Source organism: Ranitomeya imitator, chromosome 1 (genome assembly GCF_032444005.1).
Source record: "Ranitomeya imitator isolate aRanImi1 chromosome 1, aRanImi1.pri, whole genome shotgun sequence".
Lineage (NCBI taxonomy): Eukaryota > Metazoa > Chordata > Amphibia > Anura > Dendrobatidae > Ranitomeya > Ranitomeya imitator.
This window is the reverse complement of record NC_091282.1, coordinates 303,996,103-304,015,665: the sequence shown is the minus strand read 5'-3', so window position 1 is coordinate 304,015,665 and position 19,563 is coordinate 303,996,103. Positions and strand designations below refer to the sequence as shown.

Genomic DNA, 19,563 nt, shown 5'->3' with positions numbered 1-19,563 from the left:
GCTAGGTCCCTCTGCTCAGGCCAGCACATGCCCAGGCCCATTTGAAGTTTGCCAATGACTATCTGAATGATGTAGAGGAGACACGAGAGAAGGTCATGTGACCAGATGAGACCAAAACACACTTGTTTTGTATCAACTCCACTCGTGATTAGAGGAAGAAGGATTAGTTCAATCCCAAGAACACTGTCCCAGCTGTGAAGCGTGGTGGGCGAAACATACTTTGGGGGTGCTTTTCTGAAAAGGGAACAGGATGACTGCACCGTATTGAAGGGAGGATGGATGGGGTCATGTATCGTGAGATTTTGGCCAACAACCTCCTTCACTCAGGAAGAGCATTGAAGATGGGTCGTGGCTGGGTCTTCCAGCATGACCGTGACCTGAAACACACAGCCAAGGCAACTAAGGAGAGGCTTCTTAAGAAGCATTTCAAGGTCCTGGAAGGGCATAGTCAGTATCCAGACCTGGACCCAATAGAAAATCTTTGGAAGGAGCTGAAACTTGATGTTGCCCAGCAACTTCCCCCAAACATGAAAGATCTGGAGAAGATCTGTATGGAGGAGTGGGCCAAAATTTCTGCTGCAGTGTGTGCAAACTTGGTGTCAAGAACTACAGGAAACGTCTGACCTCTGTAATTACAAACAAAGGTTTCTGTACCAAATATTAAGTTCTGTTTTTCTATTGTATCAAATATTTATGTCATGCAATGAAATGCAAGTTAATTATGTAAAAATCATACAATGTGATTTTCTAGTTTTTATTTTTAGATTCTGTCTCTCACAGTTGAAGTGTACCTACAATAAAAATTACATACCTCTCCATTTTTTGTAGGTGGGAAAACTTGCAAAATCAGCAGTGTATCAAGCACTTATTTCTCTATCGCTTCATTGGAGGACACAGGAACCATGGATGTATGCTGCTGCCACTCCCACTGTACATATAGTGCTTTGCAAAAATATTCATACCCTGTGAACATTTCCACATTTTTTTTTCATGTTACACCCACAAACTTGAATGTGTTTTATTAGGATTTTATGTGATATACGAACACAAAGTAGCATGTTTTTGTGAAGTATAAAGGAAACTTGTGACATGCATTTGTGTTCAGCCCCAAGTCAATACTTTGTAGGACCATCTTTCTCTGCAATTACTGCTGCAAGTCTTTTGGTGTATATCTCTACCATATTTGCATCAGAGGCTGAACGTTTTCCCTGTTCTTTGCAAACTAGCTCTAGCTCAGTGAGATTGGATGGAGGCGTGTGTGAGCAGTAATTTTCAAGTCTTGCCGCAAACTCTCAATGGGATTTAGGTCTAGACTGACTGGGTCAATCAGACATATGAATATGCTTTGATCTAAGTGAGTGTTTCACAAACGCCAGTCCTTAAAGCCCCCAACAGGTCATGTATTCAGAAGTTCCACAGTACAGCACAGGTGAGACAATTCCTAAGGGTACCGTCACACTAAGCGACGCTGCAGCGATACCGACAACGATCCGGATCGCTGCAGCGTCGCTGTTTGGTCGCTGGAGAGCTGTCACACAGACAGCTCTCCAGCGACCAACGATCCCGAGGTCCCCGGTAAACCAGGGTAAACATCGGGTTACTAAGCGCAGGGCCGCGCTTAGTAACCCGATGTTTACCCTGGTTACCATCCTAAAAGTAAAAAAACAACCGCTACATACTTACCTACCGCTGTCTGTCCTCGGCGCTCTGCTTCTCTGCTATGGCTGTGAGCGCCAGGCAGCCGGAAAGCAGAGCGGTGACGTCACCGCTCTGCTTTCCGGCCGCTGTGCTCACAGCCAGACCAGAGAAGCAGAGCGCCGAGGACAGACAGCGGTAGGTAAGTATGTAGCGGTTGTTTTTTTTACTTAACGATGGTAACCAGGGTAAACATCGGGTTACTAAGCGCGGCCCTGCGCTTAGTAACCCGATGTTTACCCTGGTTACCAGCGAAGACATCGCTGAATCGGTGTCACACACGCCGATTCAGCGATGTCTACGGGGAGTCCAGCGACGAAACAAAGTTCTGGACTTTCTTCCCCGACCAGCGACAGCACAGCAGGGGCCTGATCGCTGCTGCCTGTCACACTGGACGATATCGCTAGCGAGGACGCTGCAACGTCACGGATCGCTAGCGATATTGTCTAGTGTGACGGTACCTTAATGCCTTGCTGATACTTCCACCACCTATGCAATACTAAGGAATTCCTGATAACATTATCTGATAGGGGCTGTGAGGACTGGAGTTTGAGAATCACTGACCTAATTCCATTGTAGCTTGTAGTATGTTTAGGGTCGTTGTCCTGCTGGAAGGTGAACTTATATACCCAGTCTAAAGTCTTTTGTAGCCTCTAACAGGTTTTCCTCTATAATTGCCATCCATCTTCCCATCAACTCTGACCAGCTTCCCTGCCCTTGCTGAAGAAAAGCATCCCCACAGCATGATGCTGCCAGCACCATGTTTCACAGTGTGGACGGTGTTTTCAGGGTGATGTGTAGTGTCAGTTTTCCACCACACATAGTTTTGCCTTTAGTCCAACAAGCCCTACTGACCAGAGCACCTACTTACTCATGCTGTGTCCCTTACATGGAGTTTTGCAAACTACAAACTGGATTTATGGCTCGCTTTCCGAAAATTGCTTTCTTAGGCTACGTTCACACTAGCGTTGTGCGCCGCTGCGTCGGCGACGCGACGCACAACGCACCGAAAAACGCTGCGTTTTTCGACGCGTGCGGCGTTTTTTGACGAAAATCGGACGCAAGAAAAATGCAACTTGTTGCGTTTTCTTGGTCCGACGCTAGCGTCAAAAAAGACGCACGTGTCGGAAAACGCAACAAGCAAAAACGCATGCATCCCCCATGTTAAACATAGCCGCTGCGTCGCCCGACGCTAGCGCGACGCACACTAGCCGAACGCTAGTGTGAACGTAGCCTTATTGCCACTCTTCATAAATCTGACCTGTATAGGAGTATAGGACTAATAGTTGTCCTGCGGACATATTCTCCCACCTGAGCTGTGGACCTCTGCAGCTCCTCCAGAGTGACCATGAGCTTCTTGGCTGCTTCTCTTATTAGTGCTCTCCTTGCTTGGGATGTTAGTTTAGGTGCATAGCCCTGTTGTCGTAGGTTTGCAGTTGTGCCACACACCTTCCATTTTGAGTGTTCTCAAATAAATCTCTGAGGCCTTCACAGAACAGCTATAGTCATACTGAGAGTAAATTTTACATAGGTGGCCTCAATTTGCAAGTTATGTGACTTCTGGAGGCAAATGGTCACTCAAGATTTTATTTAGTGGTATCAGGCTACAGGAGGCTGAATATAATTGCACATTACAATTATCAGATTTAAATTTTTTAAATAATTAGAAAACTGTATCAATTCCTTTTCACTTCACAAATACTTGCTAGTTTGATTTGATGGATCACATAAAATCCGAATAAACTATATTTAAGTTTTGTGTAATGTGAAAAATGTGGAAAATACTTTTTCATGGTACTGTATATAAAAATTAATCTTTTCTTAGGGCCTTCTGGAGAAGCCATTCAAATACATCACCAAACAAGACAGAACATGGTTGATCTACAGGGGAGTGGACAGAGAGAGTTAGTTCACTCCTCAGCAGAGCTTCTTGAGCTGGCATATCATGAAGCCACTGGTAGGTGAGTGATCTAAGCTGAAAAGATGGTGGCATATATTGGTGAGTAGACTTCTCACTTAATGTGTTCTTCAGCTGTTAAAGACCATGATTAGCTCCATCCACCATAACGTCCCACCTTTCCAACTTCATCAGTGATCAAATAGTCCTGGTGCTTCCTTATCTCATTTATTGGATCGATTTGTTTAATAATTCAGGTAAACGCATGATTCACATGTACGCATTGTGCCTGTGATGTGCCCATGATGATTAAACCTTATAAAGCTTTCTTCTACATAAATTATAAGTTTATTAATGGTGAATCTGTAATTTTATATCAATTGACAACTCCCCTTGCACCTCCGGAATAAACTGAAGCAATTCAAACCAGGGAGTCGAACACAGACACACTGCTCGTTATCAAAGCAGATACTCTCTATTTAAAAAATAACGTGTGCCTTATGGTTATCTGAGAAGATGTAGCCAGGTTTGCTTTTTTGAGGGAGCATACAAAGTCTCCCTGTGAGTTTTTCACATTAAATATCAGAGATCCAAGTCCATGGATTGTCTGGATTATTCCCATGTGACAACTGCTGTGTACTTGCAGGCCAGTATTGTCATCAATAAAGCGACGTCTATTCCCTTATGACAGCCGCTGCTTCAAAATGGGGTGAGTGCACATACAATAATGTGTGACGTCACAAGCTGTCCTGAGCAGCGTCTTTCACAAGACTGCTATGTCTACCACTTTCTGTATATTGCCACTGGTGGGAAGCGGTAGTATTGATAGTAGCAGAATCTTTCCTCATCATGACTACAATCATGTAATATTAGAATACATTATAATGTAATAATACAAGTACGGTATGCAAGGGTTGAATATAGCCATGCAGCCATGGTTATTTCTAAAATGACATTGGCCCCATGTGGATTTTAGGCATGGTCCACATGAATGATTCTGCTGCTATTAGTAATAATTGTATTTCTTTCAACACTTATTTTCTCAAGCATACCTGGGCATGTACACTCATTCCTTGGAAGGGATCCTCTAATGGCATAAATATCTAGCAAAAGCAGTGTTCCTGCTCGCTCCAGGGCCTTTTCAAGATCTCTCTCACAACAAACAATGCCATAGTGTTTCTCCTTGCTCACTATAAAATAGCTTTTGAGTAGGGGAAAAAAGATTCGGAATATCCACTATCAAATTTTCTGGCTGGTTCTTCTGGTTCTGCTATCTTATACAGTAGCAAAGAATCAGGCATGTGGAATCCCTCTTTTCCGGTCATTTGTAAATCGTGATCATTGGAAGACCCCAATGTAGATTAGATCATGAAACGATCCCTCTGGAGTCAGCAAGTTCAGCCAAGCTTTGTCTGATGTGCATTGTAAGTCTTAAAGGGGTTGTCTACTACTTTCAATTAACCCCCAAATGTATCCCCCCGGGGCCCCTATTGAATTTTGTGAATACCTTGTGTTGCCTTTTTTGCTTGTGAGCAGCGCTATGCCGGTGGCTGAGTCCGGGTCACGTGCCCCCCAGGCTGCAGCCGCCACTAATTTCCGCCGACGTCACGTCAATTTCCAGACTCTGGAAATTGACGTGACATCATCAGAAAGAGTAACCCAGCCTCCTGACAGCGGTCACTCATCAAGAGTGACTGGGCTGTGCTGGGATGGGCATGGCTGTGCTGGGATGGACGGGCGCAAGGGGGTCTGCGTGGCTGCGCTGGGATGTGCGGGCGTCGGGCTTTGTGGTGGGGCTGCGCTGGGATGTGCTGGCGCCGGGCGGTGCGGTGGGGCTGCGCTGGGAATGTGCTGGCGCCGGGCAGTGCGGTGGGGCTGCGCTGGGATGTGCAGGTGCGAGGGGGTCTGCGGGGCTGCTCCGGGATGTGCGGGCGCTGGGCGGTGCAGTAGGGCTGTGCTGGGATCAGGGTGGATTTGATTTAAATCTAACTGATTTAAATCACGATTTAAATCACTAGTCAGTAAAGCTTGATTTAAATCAGTGATTTAAATCAAAGTTTCTAATGAGGCAACATCATGAGAAGTGCGGTGATGAAGATGACTCATCTTCATCACTGCACTTCTCATGATGTTGCCTCGTTCGCGCCACCAGGCCTTGCATCTCTTTGTTGCATCGTTTGCATTTTGCACGCATGCCTGCCTTACCGATAGGCGAAGGAGCTTCATTAAAATATTCCCAAACTGGGTCTCTTTTACGGCCTACTGCCATTATAAGGAAAGAATGTAATAAACCTCAGATCGTACACACAAACAGATCCAGACTTGTCTGTCTGTGGCTATGCTGCAGTATTGTGCTCAAAGTTTCACTTTAATTTTCTTGTCTGCTTGCCCTTCCTCCTCCTCACACTTAGATTCACATTCTTCTTGTGTTGTGCAGATCTATTCCACTCCAAGTGGACTTGGCACTGAAGGGGTTGATTCTGTATTCATAGGTTTGTAGAACAATAGGATTAAGGTCTTTTTCTCAACTCTGTTCATCTTGTAACATTTTTGCCGTGAAGAAGAGGCTGGGACCTCTGCGGAGTCAAATTCAGTTTTGAGAACTGCGTAAGTAAAGCGAGCGTCTGTGATAATATAGGAGAGAAACTGCCCACTAATCCTACAGAAACCTCTGGAAGAGCATGGCATTGTAAATGTTACACATATACAGCCTTTATTCTGATGGAAAAACCTTTGGATGGTAAAATATTTTCCTCAAAAAGCAGTTTATTGAAAAAAATCTGATTTAAATCAAAAAAATCCGATTTAAATAAAAAAAATCCGATTTTTTTGATTTTTTTAAAAAAAAACATTGATTTTTATCCACCCTGGCTGGGATGTGCGGGCGCGAGGGGGTCTGTGTGGCTGTGCGGGCGCCGGGCGGTGCTGGGGTCTGCGGGTGTGTGTGCGGTGGGTCCGCTGGCCGTGCTGGGGTCTGCTTCGGGTGGGGGGGGGGGGGGATGGGGGGGTGTCATTGGTGTGTGTCTCTGTGTGCAGGCATCCTCTGATGGGACTCAAAGTCCCATCGGGCTATGTCTGCTACAGTGACAGTGAGTGACACACAACAGACAGACAGACACACACAACATGCAGACAGACACACACAACATATGCCTTTGTCCGAAAACTGTCCCAAGGTTGGGAATATGTATAATTGTGTAAGGCAAATCTCTCCAGAGGTAACCCAAGTGGCTGCCACTTGCACCACCTGTCCAGACCTGCGTCAGATGAAAAAGTGTGAACCTTTTAGAACTTTGAGAAGATGTCAACAGAAGTCCAATTAGCAGCCTTTACAAAGCTGCAAGGTCAATGCCTGGAGGTGAACATCCAGGAAGTCCCCACTGCCCTAGAGGAATGAGCCATCTGCGATGCTGATGCAGAAGCAAGAAAACCGTGAATAAGTGCCACAGAAGATGGGCCAGGAGCTAGTGCGACACAGCGGAATGCAGTGAGCAGATCCACTTGCTTGTTTTGAAGAGTTTTGATCCATCCATGGTTCATATCTGGAGGAGATGCTTTTCAGCTGTCTTCGCTCCATGCAATACACGTTGGTCTGGTGGGTGAGGTGGCCAATAGATTAAGGGCAAGGACCATCTGTACCAGTACCTGAACGCTGACAGCATTAGGAGAAGAAAAGGTCCTGTCATCCAGACTAGTGAGGATATAGTCTGACGCCTGACAGAACTGTTTTCTCCATGTTTTGGGTCGGTAAAGCAGAGCAGACCATTATTACTCTATCTGAGGAGACTAGAGAAGATTGGAGAAAATTTAAAAGTATACAGTCATGGCCAAACGTATTGACACCCCTGCAATTCTGTCAGATAATACTCATTTTCTTCCTGAAAATGATCGCAAACACAAATTATTTGGTATTATTATCTTCATTTAATTTGTCTTAAATGAAAAAACACAAAAATAATTATCCTAAAATCAAATTGGATATAATTCCACACCAAACATAAAAAAGGGGGTGGACAAAAGTATTGGCACTGTTCGAAAAATCATGTGATGCTTCTCTAATTTGTGTAATTAATAGCACCAGTAACTTACCTGTGGCATCTAACAGGTGTTGGCAATAACTAAATCACACTTGCAGCCAGTTGACATGGATTAAAGTTGACTCAACCTCTGTCCTGTGTCCTAGTGTGTACCACATTGAGCATGGAGAAAAGAAAGAAGACAAAAGAACTGTCTGAGGACTTGAGAAACCAAATTGTGAGGAAGCATGAGCAATCTCAAGGCTACAAGTCCATCTCCAAAGACCTGAATGTTCCTGTGTCTACCGTGCGCAGTGTCATCAAGAAGTTTAAAGCCCATAGCACTGTGGCTAACCTCCCTAGATGTGGACGGAAAAGAAAAATTGACAAGAGATTTCAACGCAAGATTGTGCGGATGTTGGATAAAGAACCTCGACTAACATCCAAACAAGTTCAAGCTGCCCTGCAGTCCGAGGGTACAACAGTGTCAACCCATACTATCCGTCGGCATCTGAATGAAAAGGGACTGTATGGTAGGAGACCCAGGAAGACCCCACTTCTTACTCCGAGACATAAAAAAGCCAGACTGGAGTTTGCCAAAACTTACCTGAAAAAGCCTAAAACGTTTTGGAAGAATGTTCTCTGGTCAGATGAGACAGAAGTAGAGCTTTTTGGGCAAATGCATCAACATAGAGTTTACAGGAGAAAAAAAAGAGGCATTCAAAGAAAAGAACACGGTCCGTACAGTCAAACAAGGCGGAGGTTCCCTGATGTTTTGGGGTTGCTTTGCTGCCTCTGGCACTGGACTGCTTGACCGTGTGCATGGCATTATGAAGTCTGAAGACTATCAACAAATTTTGCAGCATAATGTAGGGCCCAGTGTGAGAAAGCTGGGTTTCCCTCAGAGGTCATGGGTCTTCCAGCAGGACAATGACCCAAAACACACTTCAAAAAGCGCTAGAAAATGGTTTGAGAGAACGCACTGGAGGATTCTAAGGTGGCCAGCAATGAGTCCAGACCTGAATCCCATAGAACACCTGTGGAGAGATCTAAAATTGGCAGTTTGGAGAAGGCACCCTTCAAATATCAGGGACCTGGAGCAGTTTGCCAAAGAAGAATGGTCTAAAATTCCAGCAGAGCATTGTAAGAAACTCATTGATGGTTACTGGAAGCGGTTGGTCGCAATTATTTAGGCTAAAGGTTGTGCAATCAATTATTAGGCTGAAGGTGCCAATACTTTTTCTGGCCCATTTTTGGAGTTTTGTGTGAAATGATCAATGTTTTGCTTTTTGCTTCATTCTCTTGTGTTTTTTCATTTAAGACAAATTAAATGAGGATAATAATACCAAATAATTTGTGTTTGCAATCATTTTCAGGAAGAAAATGAGTATTATCTGACAGAATTGCAGGGGTGTCAATGTCAATACTTTTGGCCATGACTGTACCAATGGCAGAAACCAGTCTGGAGACTCTAAGTCTCAAAGCCATTATACAAAGTGTCTTATTTTCATGTGCACTTATGATTTATGAAAAAAAATTCAATCAGTTACTCTTTGAATATGGGCTGTGTAATGCAATCTGTAGTATTCATTCATTTAATAAGCACATTAACATTCTAAGGGTACCGTCACATTTAGCGACGCTGCAGCGATATAGACAACGATGCCGATCGCTGCAGCGTCGCTGTGTGGTCGCTGGAGAGCTGTCACACAGACAGCTCTCCAGCGACCAACGATGCCGAAGTCCCCGGGTAACCAGGGTAAACATCGGGTTACTAAGCGCAGGGCCGCGCTTAGTAACCCGATGTTTACCCTGGTTACCGTTGTAAAAGTTAAAAAAAACAAACAGTACATACTTACTGTAACGCTCGCACCGAGACTGCTTGGCGCGGGCGCCTGGGGATGTGGCCCCACTGGACCACAGACCGAACTTCCCTGGAAGGGGCGTAACTAAGTAGCTTCCTAGGTGTTCGCTGGAGCCTCTGATGGTGAGGTCAGACTTGTGCAATAGGAAGCTACCAGGTACCACTCCAGGGTGGAGTCGGACTGTGGATGCTGATCCCACCGGGGACAAGACACGGGCAGGCAGGCACGGCTGTGACACTGGCTGACAGACGGGTATGGCAGAGGCCCTGACGGGCGGACTGGCTTGACGGAGATACAGGCAGGCAGACGGGCGCAGTTGGCACTCAGGCAGACAGGCGGGCACAGCTGGCACTGGCAGACAGGACTGATACTCTGGTAGGAACTGGGATTCAGATGGATGAGTGGAAACAGGTAAGAACCTGCTCAGACTGGAGAAAATAAAGGAACAGGTAGAGACCTGTATGGAAAGTTGGAAAGTTGCAGAATAAAGATAGAGCAAGAGTGGAAGCAAAGCTGAATCGCAGGAGGCTGAGTACGAGTAGAAGGCGGAGCTAAGAGAAGAGAAGGAGAAGGCAGAGTAGAGAAGGAGAAGGCAGAGCAGAGAGTAGAGAAGGAGAAGGCAGAGCAGAGAGTAGAGAAGGAGAAGGCAGAGCCAAGGACGGAGCCGCAGGAGGCGGAGCCAAGAGCAGAGACACTGGAGGCGGAGCCAAGAGCGGAAACGCTGGAGGCGGAGCCAAGAGCGGAGACGCTGGAGGCGGGGCCAAGAGCGGAGACGCTGGAGGCGGAGCCAAGAGCGGAGACGCTGGAGGCGGAGCCAAGAGCGGAGACGCTGGAGGCGGAGCCAAGAGCGGAGACGCTGGAGGTAACGCCAAGAGCTAAAGACGTAGAACCGCAAGCAGCGGTGCCAGGTGGAACCGCAAGGAGCGGAGCCGCAGAGCAAAGCCACAGAGTGCGGAGCAAGGTCAGAGAGCAGAGCTGAGAGAAAAGCTGAGAGACACAGAACCTCAGGTTGTGGTAGAACTGAGCAGAGAGAAGAAGAGCCACAGACAGTGGCGTACAGAGCAACAAGATAAGGCAGAGGTACACACAGCAGAGTGGGAAATGACTATTGACAAAGAAGGAGCAGGGACGGACATAGACCAGAGTACAGACAGGAACAGACACAGATACACAAACAGAACACAGATGAAGGCCTGCAATAGTGCAGCCCTCTGAGACAGGAAACACACGACCTGGCAGCTCAGTAGCAAATGCTAACTGAGGGGAATAGTTTGCTCAGGCATCCACCAATGGGTGAGGATGCCTTAAGTATCAGAGGCCTCAAGGCTATTGGCCAGAAGCACCTTAGGGAGGTGCACACAGTCTCAATAAGAATCCGGAGTGGCTGGCGCCGCCCCCCTATGCACACAGCCAGGAAGTGTACACAGAGCAGGCCGCCATGAAGCACATGGCATGGAACCAGCAGCAGACAGATCTCACAGCATGGCACTGGGTGAGTGAGTAGATGTAACAGGCAGGTGGGGAATGGAAGGCCATGCAGTGATGCCGGCAGGGTTGTTATACTTACATTCCGGTGTCTGTCCCCCGGCGTCAGCTTCCCTGCACTGTGTCAGCGCCGGCCGGCCGTTAAGCAGAGCACAGCGATGTTTACCCTGGTTACCAGTGAACACATCGCTGGATCGGCGTCACACACGACCAAATAAAGGTCCTGATCATTCCCCAACGACCAACGATCTCCCAGCAGGGGCCTGATCGTTGGTCGCTGTCACGCATAACGATATCGTTGCTACGTCACAAAAAGCGACGATATCGTTAACGAAATCGTTATGTGTGAAGGTACCTTAAGTGTTTTACAAACCCCTATTCTGTCAAAGATCAGAGACAGATCATTACAATCATTCAGACCACATGGTCCTATTTATTGGTATACTGTATATGAAAGAGAACCTGTCATCAGGATTATGCGTATTGAACTAAAGGTATGGGCATAGTGATGCTGTCTTAAATACCTTTAGGCTGTGTGTACACGTTGCGTTTTTTTCTCGGTTTTTCCCGATAAAAACGATATAAAACCGCTAAAAAAACGCATACAATAAGCATCCCATTATTTAGAATGAATTCCGCATGTTTTGTGCACATGATGCGTTTTTTTCCACGAAAAAAACGCATTGCGGTAAAAAACGCAGCATGTTCAATAATTTTGCGTTTTTTCTGCGGATTTCCCACTACAAAATGCATTGGGAAGTGCCCGGAAAAAACCGTGGCAAAACCGCGGCAAAAACGCATGCGGTTTTCTTGGCGGATTTCTTGCAGAAAATGTCTGGTTTTTCACAGGAATTTTCTGCATGAATTCCTGAACGTGTGCACATAGTCTTAGGCCATGTTCACACAGTGCGTTTTTAACTGCGGAACCGCCGCGATTTTGCCACTGCGGGTCCGCAGCTGTTTTCCATGCAGGGTACAGTACAATGTACCCTATGGAAAACAGAAACCGCTGTGCCCACATTGCGGAAATGCACTAAAAAAGCCGCGCTGAATAGCTGCGGTAAAAAAGAACTACCATGTCACTTCTTTGTGCAGAACTGCAGCGGTTCTGCACCCATAGACCTCCATTGTGAGGTCAAACCCGCAGTAAAACCCGCAGACGAAAAAAATATCTGCGGGTTTTCTGCGGTTTGTGGTGCAGAACCGCTGCAGCAGGAAGTGCGTGGGCGGAGTGTGGCTGCCCCCCCCCGTGCTCCAATCCCACCCCCCCATGCTCCGATGCCACCCCCCGTGCTCCGACGCCCCCCCCCCCCCCCCCCCCGTGCCCTCATCTCCCCCCCTTATACTTACCGGGCCTCCCGGTGTCCGTCCGGCCGTCCTCTCCCTGGGCGCCGCCATCTTCCAAAATGGCGGGCGCATGCGCAGTGCGCCCGCCGAATCTGCCGGCCGGCCGGCAGATTCGTTCCAGGCACATTTTGATCACTGTGATAACCTCACAGTGATCAATATAAAAAGAAAGGTAAATACCCCCCCTCCCCCTTTATAGGTAGTAACAATAATAAAATAAAGAATTTTTTTTTTTCCCCCACTGAAGTTAGAACTAGGGTTAGGGGTAGGGGTAGGGTTAGGGTTAGGAGTAGGGTTAGGGTATTTTCAGCCATTTTAACCCTAAAAAAACTTCCTAGAAAACACACAGACTCTGCAGAGAAAACTGCATTAAAAACCGCATCAAAAAACGCATCAAAAAACACACCAAAAACGCACCAAAAAACACACCTGCGTTTTCTGCCAAGAGCTGCGGTTTTTAGTGCAGAAAAAACAGCAGGGAAATCAGGAACGTGTGAACATGGCCTTAGTGTAGAAATCTCCAGCCTGGTTTGTTTTAAATCATTAGAAGTTTCAGATTCCTAAACTTTTCATACATCGGGGCGAGACTGTGGGTAGAGTATTCAGCTCTGTCACGGATCCTCGTCTGCCTCTGGTGTCATGATCATCTTTCCCATTAAAATTTTGCGCTGGCGCTATCCTAGCTACGGGCAATGCTTGCACAGATTATTCTGGTGGTGGGCTTCAGGAAAACTATGTCCCAACAACGGAGCAGCAGTGGGGTAAGTTAGGCGGAGTTTTTTTTTCCACAGAGCAGGCCTAAGGACTCAAAAAAAAGAGTTAGCTTGAAAACCTTTTTTATGCCTGTCCGTTGCTTGTAGACATGGAGGTCCTCGCACAGCGTTGAACACCAGCTCCTGTGGAAGCACTGAGGAATTCTCTGGAAGAACAGTGACTGGACAAAAGATCTATAGTACAGGTGACAACAGAACCTAAATGAATAACAACCATGTTCGTAACTTTTGGCATTTACCATTTTTCTATTCTCTTACTACAGCTACTAACCTTAAAGAGGAGTCTCCTGATGAGAGCCTGCTCTGCGGTCACGAGCCTAGTGAGTGAGGAGGACATTATTTACCATATTACTGGATGGATGATTAATTACCTGTGTTCCAATGCCATAATGCTCATTAACGTAATTTCTGCTGTATGCTCTGAGCTAATTACTAGTCCAATATGTAACGACAATTATTTTGCAGTGCATCAGTCCGTTGTCTGATTATTTTTGTATGTCTTATAATGTATCCAATAGCAATTATTTTTGGTCAGAGCAATGGTCATCAGTGACTTGGATTGCTGTGCATAAATGATTGCAGTACTTCTGTGGAGTAGCTCTATGTGAACATGACCTCTTCTCAGGGTCGGAATGGTAGCTACAGATGTACTCATAGATCTGTACTAGTTGTATCACAAGTTGTATTGTTCTAATCTGACTTTCTGTACTAAGCTGTCTGTGCACACGTCCTGCTCATACTGCCTCTCTCTGCTTGCATGCTTCTTTCTGACTTTTCGCAGTCAGAAGTTCTATTTTTATGATGATTTTCCATTGGCGGCTTTAATCAAGCACCAAGTATTCCCAGTGCATGATGGGAAGAGATGAAGCTGAAGCATGCCATTGTTAACCTGATCTCTCTTTCTCTTTTCCTTTTCTCCCCTGTCGGTTGTGGCTCTCCCCTCCAAATTCCTCCGGGTGAACACGTTTTCTCACTGATTCATTCATATTCATTATTCTATAACACTATTTGCTTATGTACTTCTTTCCTTTCCCCGTCACTTAAAACTTTTCCTTTTGACTTGTATCACAATTCCATTACTCATTCTGTTTCACTCACCCACCCTCTCTCATTCCATGTCATATATTTTACTATCTGCACACTATTGCTCTTCATATACTTCCATCTTTTGATGTTCCCATCCTTTCTTTCACCACCTTATATCCCTTACACCTCCTTCATGTCTATGATTCATCTTTCCACATTCACAATACGATATCTGGGCAGTTTTGATGCTGTCTGCTCCCCCCATAGTGCCTGGCTTCTGCTGCACAGTTGGGGTGGATTGGAAGTCCCTTACTACCCCAGCCTGCTTACCACTCACCACAGACTACTTCCCGGACAGGCAGAGCCTACAGAATGATTATACAGAAGGCTGCTATGACTTGCTGCCAGAGGCTGATTTGGACAGGTGAGAAGGTCTTATAATTTAAAGGGGTTGTCCAGTTAGAAAAAGCATATCTTGCAATGTGCTTAAAATAGTAAAGTATACATCTTACCAACACACATCAATCATCAAAGAAGTTGCTGATCTGCAGATATCCGCTCTTGTTTCAGGTTCTGGCATTTCCACTTGTGACTTGTGCTTGACACAGGACAGTGTTTCTGGTGCTGACACATCATCAGTGCTGTGCGTGAAGGGTCTTTCTCACTGGTGATTTTAATACCCATTTCCCTTCTTTGTTCATGCATCAGTGATTCTAATATATTCTAAGTGGGCTGACTTAGCAAATTAAATTAGCCAGTAAGCCAGCCCCCTTCATATGCTTTCCTGTATTAAACACAACCTAGAATAGGGGTTTCCTCCTACTAGACAATCCCTTATTTATCAGCCCAGTGAGATGAGAAGAATAAATAAATATGCTTGCCTCCCACGCTATGGACTACTCTGTAGTCAGCGGTGTGTTCTCTGCTTGGTCTGATGGCATCACCATCTAGAGGGGAAGTCGCATGAACGCTGCAGCCAATCAGTGTTCAGACAAACTGTGAACACTGCAGCATAAAAGCGGCTGATGACTATCAGTGTTGATACAAGCAGGCCAGTGGGGGACACAATAATGATAGGAGCAGCAGCAGATGAGTATCATGTTGTACCATTGTAAACCACCCCTTTTAAGTACATTTAAGAACTTTTTTTTTTTCTTACTGGACAACCCCTAATTATTTTAATTTTGATGTTCATCTGTACAGTAATGTTTGGGTTTTTAGACACTGTAAACTGGTGTAAATAGCATAAAATTCAGTAAGAAGGTAACACTTAATTCCATGTCCAGCAGACGTGATGAAGAAGGGACTCAAATGACTGCACAGCAGGTGTTCGAAGAATTTATATGCCAACGGCTCATGCAAGGTTACCAAATCATTGTTCAGCCAAAGCAAACAAAACCTACTTCCACTGCTCAACCCCCACTCAGCAGCAGTCCACTCTATAGACGAGGTACAGACATTTTGTATTTCTATCTGCTGCATATTGTCTTTAAACACAAAAAGCCCAGTTTTATTTTCTGTTTTGTCTTTGCCAGGTTTGGTATCACGAAACCGCCCAGAAGAAGAAAATCTGTACTGGCTTAGTATGGGACGGACGTTTCATAAGGTGGCATTCAAAGATAAGATAATCACAGTTACAAGATATCTGCCAAAGTAAGACATGAAATCATGTTCTTCATTTTTTAATATTATTATATGTACATGCAGTTGCCTGAAGTATTGCATTGCTCTGAGATACCACAAGTTGGCTAGCTTGAGTGATAAAACTTTAAAAAATAAGTATCTACTTGAGTATTGTAAGACCATCAAAGTCCCAACATAACCCAAAGCTGGTGGCTATCTTCCATAACTACAGTCTAGATATATTTGGAGTCCACTCAATCCTGGTGGAGTTGGAGATGCCAGTAAACTGGGATCGGACCCCTAAATTCAATGCAGTAGACTTTGCTGAACATTCTGTAGTTTTATGCAAGTATGATAAAATGAGCATACTACATTGATGCATATGAGTAGGTATACAGTGGATATTTAAAGTCTACACACTCTTGTTAAAACGCCAGGCAAAGCGTTGTAAAGAAATTGTACAAAAAGAAATCATTTAAGAACTTTTTCCACCTTTAATGTCACCCATAGTCTGTATATATTCATTGAGAAATAAATAATTTTTGAAGGGGTAAATAAAAAATAACAAAACTAAACATAATGCGGTTACATAACTGTGAACACCCTCTTATAATTGGGGATGAGACTCACTGTGAACTGCGATGATGTCACCGAGGTCAGCGCAGATCATGGGCCCGCTTTCGCTGCAGCGAGTCATTCTCCCCAGCTCTTCAGCATTATCGGTCGCCTCAGGCCACCGCGCATGTTGATGAGCAAATGTCGCACAGATGGTTTACAGTGGCTTATTATAATGTGTGGGTTTTTTATTTTATTCTTCATTTTACACTTGATGTAGACAGCGGGGGCTGAATGCAACTCTCAACATTGTCCCCTGCTGGCGCTGATCTTTGATCTATATGTCCGCTCTAAAACGTATCTCTAAGGCCACATTCACACATTCAGTATTTGATCAGTGTTTTACATCAGTATTTGTAAGCCAAAACCACGAGTGGAACAATCAGAGGAAAAGTATAATAGAAACACCTCACCACTTCTGTATTTATCACCCACTCCTGGTTTTGGCTTACAAATACTGAGGTAAAATACTGAACGTGTGACCATGGCCTAAATTGCCGTAAACAGCAGCTCAATGTGACTGCCCTTTAATGTCCCAAAAAATAAAAGTAAAGAATCAGAGGATAAAAACTGTTTAGAAAAAAAAAATCCTATCTATATGTATGTGTCTGTGAATATATGTATGTATGTTTGTATAGAGAGAGTTGTGCTCATCCGGCAGAATTTTTGCTTTCTTGACCTTTTTTCAGAGAGTATGAATAATAACCCCAAACCTTTTTCTCCACTCATAGTTATTGGTTGGGTGAAGCCATTTATTGTCAAACTACTGTGTTTTTTAAATCATAATGACAACCCAAAACATCCAAATGACCCTGATCAAAAGTTCATATACCCCATTTCTTAATACCCGTGTAATCCCCCCTCTAACATCAATGACAGCTTGAAGTCTCTTATGGTAGTTGTGGATGAGGGTCTTTATTGGCAAAAAGCCTCCAGTTCCTGTAAATTCCTGGGCGGTCTAGCATGAACTGCGCAATTGAAATCTCCCCAGAGTGGCTCAATGATATTAGGTCAGGAGACTGAGATGGCCACTCCAGAACCTTCACTTTGTTCTGATGTAGACAATGACAGGTCAACTTGGCCTTGTGTTTTGGATTGTTGTCATGTTGGAACGTCCAAGTACGTCCCATGCACTGCTTTCGGGCTGATGATTGCAAATTTGCCTCCAGTATTTGCTGATAACGTGCTGCATTCATCTTTCCTTCAACTGTGACCAAGTTTCTTGTGCCTTTGTAGCTCACACATCCCCAAAACATCAGCGATCCACCTCCGTGCTCAGTAGGAATGGTGTTACTTTCATCATAGGCCTTGTTGATCTCTCTCCAAATGTAACGTTTATAGTTGTGGCCAAAAAGTTAAATTTTGGTCTCATCACTCCAAATTACCTTGTTCAAGAAGTTTTAAGGCTTGTCTCTGTGCTGTTTTGCGTATTGTAGGCGAGATACTTGTGGCATTTGCACAGTAATTGCTTTCTTCTGGCGACTCGACCATGCAGCCCATTTTTCTTCAAGTGCCTCCTTATTGTGCATCTTAAAACAGCCACACCGCTAGTTTTCAGAGAGCCCTGTATTTCAGCTGATGTTATTTGTGGGTTTTTCTTCGCATCCAGAAAAATATTCCTGGCAGTTCTGGACGAAATTTTTGTTGGTCTACCTGATGGTGGTTTTGTTTTTACCGAGCTCCTCTTTTCCATTTGTTAATCACAGTTTGAACGCTGCTGACTGGCATTATCAATTCCTTGGATATCTTTTTGTATCCCTTTCCTGTTTTATCCTCATTAATGTACTCTCTGCACCCTATCTTGACTGAAAAACAAACAAATGTTGTAATTTTTGAAAATGTATTAAAAGAGAAAAACTGAAATATCACAGGGTCATAAGTATTCAGACCCTTTGCTCAGTATTGAGTAGAAGCACCCTTTTGAGCTAGTACAGCCATGAGTCTTCTTGGGAATGATGCAACAAGTTTTTCGCACCTGGATTTGGGGATCCTCTGCCATTCTTTCTTGCAGATCCTCTCCAGTTCCGTCAGGATGGTTAGTGGACAGCCATTTTCAGGTCTCTCCAGAGATGCTCAATTGGGTTTAGGTCAGGACTCTGGCTGGGCCATCAAGAATGGTCACAAAGTTGCCCTGAAGCCACTCCTTTGTTATTTTACCTGTGTGCTTGGGGTTATTGTCTTGTTGGAAGGTGAACCTTCGGCCAAGTCTAAGGTCCAGAGCACTCTGGAAGAGGTTTTAATCCAGGATATCTCTGTACTTGGTCGCATTCATGTTTCCTTCAATGACAACCAGTCGCCTTGTCCCTGTAGCTGAAAAACACCCCCCATAGCATGATGCTGCCACCACCATGTTTCACTGTTGGGATTGTATTGGGCAGGTGATGAGCTGTGACTAGAGAATCTTATTTCTCATAGTCTGGAAGTACTTCATGTGTTTTTAGCAAACTCTATGTGGGCTTTCATATGTCTTGCACTGAGGCCTGAATTCTGTCAGGCCACTCTGCCATAAAGGCCTGACTGGTGGAGGGTTGCAGTGATAGTTGACTTTGTAGAAATTTCTCCCATCTCCCTACTGCATCTCTGAAGCTCAGCGACAGTGATCTTGGGGTTCTTCTTTACCTGTCTGACCAAGGCTCTTCTCCCACAATTGCTCAGTTTGGCTGGACGGCCAGGCCTAGGAAGACTTCTGGTGGTCCCAAACTTCCTCCATCTAAGGATTATGGAGGCCACTGTGCTCTCAGGAACCTTGAGTACTGCAGAAATTCTGTTGTAACCTTGGCCAGATATGTGCCTTGCCACAATTCTGTCTCTGAGCTACTTGGCCAGTTCATTTGACCTTATGATTCTCATTTGGTCTGACGTGCACTGTGAGCTGTGAGGTCTTAAATAGACAGGTGTGTGTCTTTCCAAATCAAGTCCTATCAGTTTAATTAAACACAGCTGGACTCCAATGAAGGAGTAGAACCATTTCAAGGAGCATCACAAGGAAATGGGCAGCATGTGATTTAAATATGAGTGTCTGAGCAAAGGGTCTGAATATTTATGATTTGCAATCATTTCTACATATCAGTTTTTTCCAGTCAAGATGGGGTGCAGAGTGTACATTAATGTGAAAAAATGAACTTTTTTGAATTCACCAAATGGCTGCAATGAAACTGTAAAAAATTTAAAGGGTTCTGAATACTTTCCACACCCACTGTATGTGTATGTGTGTGTATATA

The 19,563-nt window shown here is 44.8% G+C and overlaps 1 protein-coding gene across 3 annotated transcripts in view; it reads left to right on the top strand.

Moving 5' to 3' along the window:
* DEPDC5 (DEP domain containing 5, GATOR1 subcomplex subunit) overlaps positions 1 to 19,563 on the top strand; it is a 217,716-nt gene that overhangs the window by 158,261 nt on the left and 39,892 nt on the right. The window contains exons 23-28 of one of the 3 annotated variants that reach the window (XM_069757652.1): positions 3,521 to 3,656; positions 13,166 to 13,263; positions 13,342 to 13,398; positions 14,372 to 14,528; positions 15,391 to 15,554; positions 15,640 to 15,757. In XM_069757652.1, the coding sequence (XP_069613753.1) occupies positions 3,521 to 3,656; positions 13,166 to 13,263; positions 13,342 to 13,398; positions 14,372 to 14,528; positions 15,391 to 15,554; positions 15,640 to 15,757 (730 nt within the window). Of the gene's footprint in view, positions 1 to 3,520; positions 3,657 to 13,165; positions 13,264 to 13,341; positions 13,399 to 14,344; positions 14,529 to 15,390; positions 15,555 to 15,639; positions 15,758 to 19,563 lie in introns of those variants that run through there. The other 2 variants (XM_069757644.1, XR_011319327.1) reach the window with 2 other exon arrangements.